Below are 8,061 nucleotides of genomic sequence, written 5' to 3' on the forward strand. Positions count from 1 at the left end.
AAAAAATGGACCCTTATGACTGGTTTTGTGCTCCAGGGTCACATATTGTTCGTAAAGAGGCACCTCATGTAAGATGCCGTTCATGAAAGAGTTTGATAAATCCTAATAGACCAGACCACCACAGCTAGGCAGCACCATCAGGTATCAGTGTGATATTTGGGGACAGAACATTTATTTGATTAGATGTTTTCCTGCAGGTGCTGGACACCCGATGAAGCCTCACCGGCTGTCTCTCACACACAGTCTTGTGCTGCATTATGGGCTCTACAAGAAGATGATGGTATGCTCGGTCTGTTAGTCCAGTCACTTCACTGACCCCAGGTCCTGATGAGCAGAGCTCTCTGTGCAGGTTTTCAAGCCGTACAAGGCGTCCCAGCACGACATGTGCCGCTTCCACTCGGAGGATTACATCGACTTCCTGCAGAAGGTCAGTCCAAACAACATGCAGGGCTTCACCAAGAGCCTCAACGCCTTCAACGTCGGAGACGACTGGTCAGTTTCCTTATATTGATCAAAATCATTCAAATATTGGCAGGAGATTTTAAGTGATGTTTACATGAATGCTAATGAAAGCAAGTAGCAGATCTTTTTGATTTGAGATGTAGTTCTGCATTTGAAATGTTTTTCTAAGCGTTGGTCCGTTTTTTGTGTTCCCAGTCCCGTCTTTCCAGGTCTGTTTGAGTTTTGTTCGAGATACACGGGTGCCTCTTTGCAAGGAGCGACTCAGTTAAATCACAAGGTCAGATGCTGGAGATGTTGCATTTGCAGATGCTTTGCACAAAATCATAAAGCATACGATTTTGAACCTGACAATTAATTTTTGCTTCCTGAAAATAATGCATTTGGTATGTGAAATGTAGGCGCTGAAAATCTATTTTTAACTTAAAAAAATAAGATTTGTAAGCTTGAAACATAGAAAATGTTTTGAACTCTGAATGAATTCATGAATTGTTTTTGATGGTTCATTTGTTCATTGCATAGTTATGTGACATTGCCATAAACTGGGCTGGAGGTTTACATCACGCAAAAAAGTTTGAGGTAAGCCTTTTTTTTTTTTTTTTCAGATTAATACAAAGATGAAGCACATAAAGCTTCTATATTACTTGTTTTTCTGTTTTCAGGCGTCTGGATTTTGCTACGTGAATGATATCGTCATCAGTATTCTTGAACTTTTGAAGTAAGTGAGAGATGGACAGGAAGTGACTATATCACTCTTTTTATAAAATACATCATTCAAAGTGACATAGAAATAACATTTATGAATGTATATGGGGAACTTACCCTTGTAAATGACTTTTTAGCTGATTTGGAATTAACTAGTATAGTGGGTGTGCTGCAAATGGATGAATAAAAATACTCTCAATTAAACAGGAAGTGTGTCATTGCTGCACTGCTATGAGTATCAAATGCAGCTGCTACTGGTTTGTTTTATAGAGAATAGGGTAGACTTAATAACATTTCCTCAACCAATGGCACGAGTTTGGGTGCATGTTTTGCATGAAACTTGTTCGACAACAGTGATCGTATTTTTGCTATTTTTTTGTTTGGTGATGACACACTTTAAATATGACCTTCTAAAAGCTGCTTCCATAGCTACATATAATTAGCAGGACACGTCAGCTACAACTTATTTGTGTCTGATAGGTATCATCCACGCGTGCTCTACATTGACATTGATATTCATCACGGTGATGGCGTTCAGGAAGCATTTTATCTCACAGACAGAGTCATGACCGTATCCTTCCACAAATACGGGAACTACTTTTTCCCAGGAACTGGTATGTTGTTCTTATACAGTAATTTATAGAGTTTTAGCAGTTCCTAGTACATGCCAATGAAAGCACGCTTGTATTGTTTTGTGTTGTGTTGATGTAAAGGTGACATGTATGAGGTGGGAGCTGAGAGCGGCCGCTACTACTGTCTGAATGTGCCGCTGCGAGACGGGATAGATGACCAGAGTGAGCTGATTTATCCTCTAATATATGAGTCTTCATGCAGTTACACTTTGAAATGTGCAAAAGCATGGTCATCATGTAACTGGAATTGTAAAGCCATGCACTGCTGTGTTACTGGGTGACACACAGACAAAGATATCAGTTTAACCACATTAAGTTACCTGCTGGTACTGTATTGGGCAGATAGTAAAGAAAAAGCAGCTTTATGGCAAACATGGGAGCTGCTGTTACTGTAAAATAAAAACATCCCAGGGTGCACCAGTATGTTGAGAGAATATCTGAGGGGGTGTTAAGTAGCTTTAGCCCTGTAAGTTGAAGTAAACAGAACTTTGAGGTTATGTACGATATTCTGTGAACATGACCTGCTCTAGAGCAGTGTAAATGTTCAGGGTTTCTTCAGGTCTATGAAAGACCTTTAAAAAGTCTTGATGTGACCTTTTCACAATTTAAGGTTTGAAAAGGTCAGAGCAGAAAGTCAAGGCATTAAAGCTTTCATGCACTGCAAAAAAAATAAATATCTTTCTCAGTATTTTTGTTTTCCAATACAAATATCTAAACATGCCTAGATCAGCATACATTTACTTTAGATGCAAATGTAAAATGACGTCTTGAAACATTGAACAAAGTTGAGGTTATGCTTAAAACAAGAACAAATATGTGAGCCTGCAGCACAAAAGCAGTCTTAAGTCGCTGGGGAATATTTGTAGCAATAGCCAACAATACATTGTATGGGTCAAAATTATCGAATTTTTCTTTTATGCCAAAAATCATTAGGATATTAAATAAAGATCATGTTCCATGAAGATATTTTGTAAATTTGCTACTGTAAATAAATCAAAACTTAATTTTTGATTAGTAATATGCATTGCTAAGAACTTCATTTGGACAACTTTAAAGATGATTTTCTCAATATTTAGATTTTTTTGCACCCTCAGATTCCAGATTTTCAAATAGTTGTATCTCGGCCAAATATTGTCCGATCCTAACAAACCATACATCAATGGAAAGCTCATTTGTTCAGCTTTCAGATGATGCATAGATCTAAATTTTGAAAAATTGACCCTTATGACTGGTTTTGTGGTCCAGGGTCACATTTGTCAATGGTGTATGGAAACTTTTCCTTTTGAGCTCTTTGGAAGAAGTTTGTTCGTTTTAATAATTTCGATGAGTTTCACAGAAACAAAGATCTCGGGATACATTTACCTGAGAATTAAATGACCATGTCTGCTTTGATGTTCTCAGGCTACAGACACCTGTTTCAGCCGGTTGTCAAGCAGGTGGTGGACTTCTATCAGCCCACCTGCATCGTTCTCCAGGTGAGATCACGCTCTCTCGGTCAGTCGTGATGATGTTGTGTTGTTGCTCATCTCTGTTATCGCTCTGCAGTGTGGAGCAGATTCTCTGGGCTGTGATCGGTTAGGATGCTTCAATCTCAGCATACGAGGACATGGGTAAGACCACTTCTCTTAAACTACACCGTATTTTGAAATCTTGCTGCTAAAAGTCCTTGTGTTTCTAGAGATTGTGTGGAGTTTGTGAAGGGCTTCAAAATCCCGCTGCTTGTTCTGGGTGGAGGAGGATACACGGTCCGAAACGTGGCCAGATGTTGGTACGTTCACTACTCACCGCTCTTTTCACTACAAATCATCAAACGAGAAAAAAGTTTACATAAAAGTTATAAAGTAAACTTTAAAGCAGTCATTTCATATTATGTTTTGTTTATTTCTCTGATGCCCCATTGCAGTGTTTTTTTTGTTGTTGTTGACAAGTCTTTTTGCTTCTGTGAAATGAGCAAAGGTGCCTTCTATCGCTAGTACACAGGCTCTGGGTTTGCTGTCAGGTCCAAGTAAATGTTTAACTTCCTGTCCTTCAATTATAGCCTTGTTGCGATGTCTGAATTATCTAAATGAACATGCAAACACATTGTTTACCTGGATCTTTGCATCACTTGTTAACTTTATAGCAGCTTCCTGTTTAAACTACAATAAGACAAAAACATTTCCCGTGCTATAAGTCAGTGAGGAACAGCATCTCAATATGCTAATTCTGCCTGAAATCGGAGACATCTCTAATTACAATTAAAGCCACACCCTATATTTTTCCGCATTGTTGCTTAAAAAACTGCTAAAGTTGGAACATGTTAAACTCGCATCACACTCTTTTGACAACTGCCTATTTTTCACTATTTTTCACGAGAGAACCGGTCTGATCTTCATGAATGCTTTTTGAGAACGCACACTTCTCTCTTAGAACAAAGCCAGCCATCATCTAAATCTCTTAACGTTTCTCTCGGCTTATGCCCACAGCATCAGACTTTTCTGACTCCTTCAGAGTCATCACCTGCGGCAGCCAATCATATTTCCATGAATACTTTTTGAGAGTCACTTACTCTCAGTTAGAAAGAAACCGGCTGAAAATGTCAGTGGCCAAAATGTTGGTGCGTCACTAATTAATAAAGATTACAATGTTGTTTAATTCCAGTGTTGTAATTTACTCGCTATCCTACGGTTTATCTTACTTCCTCATTCTCACCTCTGTTGAGTCTCTGATCATCAAGCGTGTTCGTTTGGGAGGTCATGTGTGAAGACTTTCAGTAGATGCTTCTAATGTGCGAGTATTCACTTGTATCTTTTAATTTTCTCTCGTAGGACCTATGAAACATCTTTGCTAGTTGAGGAGTCCATTAGTGATGAACTACCGTATAGTGGTAAGACAGTAACTGTGTCTCAGGAGAAGAGGGTGTGTTTGTCTTGAATCAGCCTCATATGACTCTTGTTGTTGTATTTGTCCTCTGCACAGAATACTTTGAATATTTTGCTCCAGACTTCACACTTCACCCAGACGTCAGCACAAGGATAGAAAACCAAAATTCCAGACAAGTATGGGTTATTATCCTCACATATGTTTTTGTCCACAAACCTGCCTTTACATTGACAGTACATTTGTTTTAACAAGTACAGTGAGACAAAACCTCTTTTAAACCTGGAAATAAACTAGTTGAGAAAAAATTAAAAACAATCAGTGTTGCATAATGAAAAATCAATTAGACATGCTTGAGATTCAGATACAGCACCAGATACTCTCTGGAGATCTCAGATCATTGAGGTTTGCTTCATATCAGCTCCAGGACTGCTGTACTAAGTACTTAGACGATATCAAATCCATGTGCATTATTTTTTTCAAATTGAGCTTTTCATTTTGTATTAAATTATAATAATGCAAAAAAGTGAAAAAATAAAACAGTATCAAAATGTAACACTTACGATTATTTAAAGGATATTATAGTGTGTTGTATTTACCAAGGTTAGAACATGTGTAAATATTTCATAGGCGTTCAGTGTAGTCTTCAATTAATTGTGATTAATCGCATCCAAAATTGCTTTTTTTGTTTACATAATATGTGTGTGTGTGCAGTGTATATTTATTATGCATATATAAAAATACACATACAGCATATATTTTAAAAATATTTGCATGTATTTACATGTATATATTATATTCATATAAACTATATCATATGTAAATAAATTAAATTTATAAACGTAACATTTTTCTTAAATATAACATGCATGTGTGTGTATTTATATATATATGCATAATAAATATATACATTATACACACACATATTATGTAAACAAAACTATTATTTTGGATGTGATGAATCGTTTGACAGCAGTCTTCAGCAGTAAGCAGCGTGTTGTTCCCCGTGTTTTCTAGTATTTGGAGCAGATTCGTCAAACAGTGTTTGAGAGCTTGAAGATGTTGAATCACGCACCAAGCGTTCAGATCCATGACGTTCCCTCTGATTTGCTGAGCTACGAGCGTCCAGACGAGGCTGATCCTGATGAGCGCGGGTCAGAAGACCACTTCTCCAGGTGACCACAAACTAGCACTAGTGTTTAAACGCTTGCCCTGAAGCCCTTTCTGCCCACCAAGACTACATTTGCTTGATTTTTGATCAAGACTCTTGCAGTAAAATATATATATATATATATATAAATAAAAACAGTAATATTGTGAAATATTATTACAATATAAGACAGCTGTTTTCTATGTGAATATAAACTGTAATGTATTTCTGTGATGCGCAGCTGTATTTTCAGCATCATTACTCCAGTCTTCAGTGTCACATGATCTTCAGAAATCATTCTAATATGCTGTTTTGCTGCTCAAGAAACATTTCTGATTATTATCAATGTTGAAAACAGTCGTGCTGCACAATATTTAACTGTGAGACGGGATTCTTTAATAAGTAGAAAGTTACAGCATAGAAATAACAGCATTTATCTGAAATATTTTGTAACATTATAAATGTCTTTAGCATCACTTTTGATACATTTAACATGATACATTTGCTAAAAGTATTGATTTCTTTCAGAAACAATGTATTTGTATATATCGTTATTGTGCTTTACTGTTGAAGATCTAATGTCAGCTGCTCGACTGAATATTGAATGTCCTGATCTTCATCGCAGGCCTGAAGCAGCGAACGAGTTTTACGATGGTGACCATGATAATGATAAAGAGAGTGATGTGGAGATCTGAAGATCATCTCTGGCCGTTCCTCGCCATATCTCTATTGAGCTGATTGTGCTGAGTGGATGAACCTTCTCTTTCTTTACATGCTCTGTGTCTGTGTAGTTTTACATGTGGACGTTTTTATTGTCATGACGGTATTTCTGTTCATCAAAGCCCAGCTCTAAAGGGAACTTCACACCGAGTCCTGTGCACTAATACAGCATCTGTACTGAAGAGGCTCCGAGAGCATGTGATATTGTATTTCATATATCCAAGTGGTTATGATTGACAAAATATTTTTTTCTTGGCCTTTTTATAATTTGTTTATAGAATGTTTCTGTAATAAATCTTTTGGAAAAGAGCCTTTTTAACTTCTTAACTTCTTTACAGTCAGACTTGAGGATGATTAATGAATGAAATAAATTTTTAGGCAGTTATCACACATTATATATATATATATATATATATATATATATATAGTATTATTCAATAGTAACTGTGTTTTCTCATTTGAAAGTATGTCATGGCAGGAGAAAAAAACACCTCAGAGATAAATGTATAGTATTTTCACAAAGATCTTTACTCAAATGTTCGTCTCACGTCATATATAACACAAATTATATCTGTTGAGGACCGTAATCGATACATTTGACCGAATCCTTTGTACTAGTAACAAAAGTTCCAACAAATATCATTTTCAGTACATATATATGATCATAATGTAGTTCTGAGTGCATCAGTGACTGCACTGCACACGTGTATTGAGAGACATACAGCAATCAAAGCATTAGTCTAACAAACAATAATTAGATGCATTATTTTTCCTTGTATTGGGTGTCATAAATATGCAGCTTTATGAATCTGGTAGTCCGTTTCCAACCAAACAGCACATGAGAGCTTGTGCACCAGTGAAGTCTTGTGCTGGCTGGGATGATGATAAACTCTTGTCCAGGCATTCCTCAGGCAAACAGCGGCTCTGGCTGAAGCGTGTCTGACCCATTATCTGCTCATTTACAGAGAAGGGCATGATCATCTCAGGTGAGCGTCTACAGCTCTTCGCTCTCGTACAGCGGGGCGGTGTGATGAGGGACAGGCTCGGTGCTCAGTGTGGAGAAGATGGGAAGAGTCTTCAGTGTCCTGACAGGAGGAGCAGACTTATTCAGCCGAGCTGCAGGAAAACACATTCTGATTTAAGGCTGAGAGACGGCTAAAAGCACTAAATGAGCAAATCTGGGTCAACAGAGACAATCAATACAGCGGGTAAAATAAGTATTGAACACGTCACCATTTTTCTCAGTAAATATATTTCTAAAGGTGCTGTTGACTTGAAATGTTCACCAGATGTCGATAACAACCCCAAGTAACCCATGCATACAAAGAAAACAAAACAAATAAGTTCAGAAATTAAGTTAAAATGGAATGACACAGTGTCCTGTAGTATGACATGCATATCAAGATATTTCAAACTCATTTGTACATTATTATACATGCAGTTTTATGAAATAATTCATAAATTCATTTGTCAAACAGGGCTATGTAAAAACGTGATAAAAAATGAGGGGGGGGGGGGGGGGCAAAAAAAAAAAAA

At 37.2% G+C, this 8,061-nt stretch overlaps 2 protein-coding genes across 3 annotated transcripts in view; one reads left to right on the forward strand and one right to left on the reverse strand.

Annotated features, from left to right (window-relative positions):
• LOC107674884 (histone deacetylase 3) overlaps positions 1 to 6,777 on the forward strand; it is a 7,813-nt gene extending 1,036 nt beyond the window's left edge. The window contains exons 2-15 of the mRNA XM_016469027.1: positions 198 to 280; positions 350 to 492; positions 658 to 739; positions 982 to 1,038; positions 1,122 to 1,177; positions 1,645 to 1,778; positions 1,878 to 1,958; positions 3,198 to 3,271; positions 3,342 to 3,406; positions 3,475 to 3,564; positions 4,604 to 4,662; positions 4,755 to 4,834; positions 5,673 to 5,830; positions 6,431 to 6,777. Coding sequence (XP_016324513.1) covers positions 198 to 280; positions 350 to 492; positions 658 to 739; positions 982 to 1,038; positions 1,122 to 1,177; positions 1,645 to 1,778; positions 1,878 to 1,958; positions 3,198 to 3,271; positions 3,342 to 3,406; positions 3,475 to 3,564; positions 4,604 to 4,662; positions 4,755 to 4,834; positions 5,673 to 5,830; positions 6,431 to 6,500 — 1,232 coding nt within the window. The 3' untranslated portion in view covers positions 6,501 to 6,777. The remainder of the gene's footprint in view (positions 1 to 197; positions 281 to 349; positions 493 to 657; positions 740 to 981; positions 1,039 to 1,121; positions 1,178 to 1,644; positions 1,779 to 1,877; positions 1,959 to 3,197; positions 3,272 to 3,341; positions 3,407 to 3,474; positions 3,565 to 4,603; positions 4,663 to 4,754; positions 4,835 to 5,672; positions 5,831 to 6,430) is intronic.
• A 291-nt stretch (positions 6,778 to 7,068) lies between these two features.
• The window catches only part of LOC107674871 (myotilin-like), a 20,960-nt gene continuing 19,967 nt past the window's right edge, over positions 7,069 to 8,061 (reverse strand). For both annotated transcript variants that reach the window (XM_016469001.1, XM_016469000.1), the window contains exon 16: positions 7,069 to 7,641. In XM_016469001.1, coding sequence (XP_016324487.1) covers positions 7,520 to 7,641 — 122 coding nt within the window. In that variant the 3' untranslated portion in view covers positions 7,069 to 7,519. The remainder of the gene's footprint in view (positions 7,642 to 8,061) is intronic.

This window comes from Sinocyclocheilus anshuiensis, unplaced genomic scaffold, assembly GCF_001515605.1.
Source record: "Sinocyclocheilus anshuiensis isolate Anshui unplaced genomic scaffold, SAMN03320099.WGS_v1.1 scaffold1133, whole genome shotgun sequence".
Taxonomy (NCBI): domain Eukaryota; kingdom Metazoa; phylum Chordata; class Actinopteri; order Cypriniformes; family Cyprinidae; genus Sinocyclocheilus; species Sinocyclocheilus anshuiensis.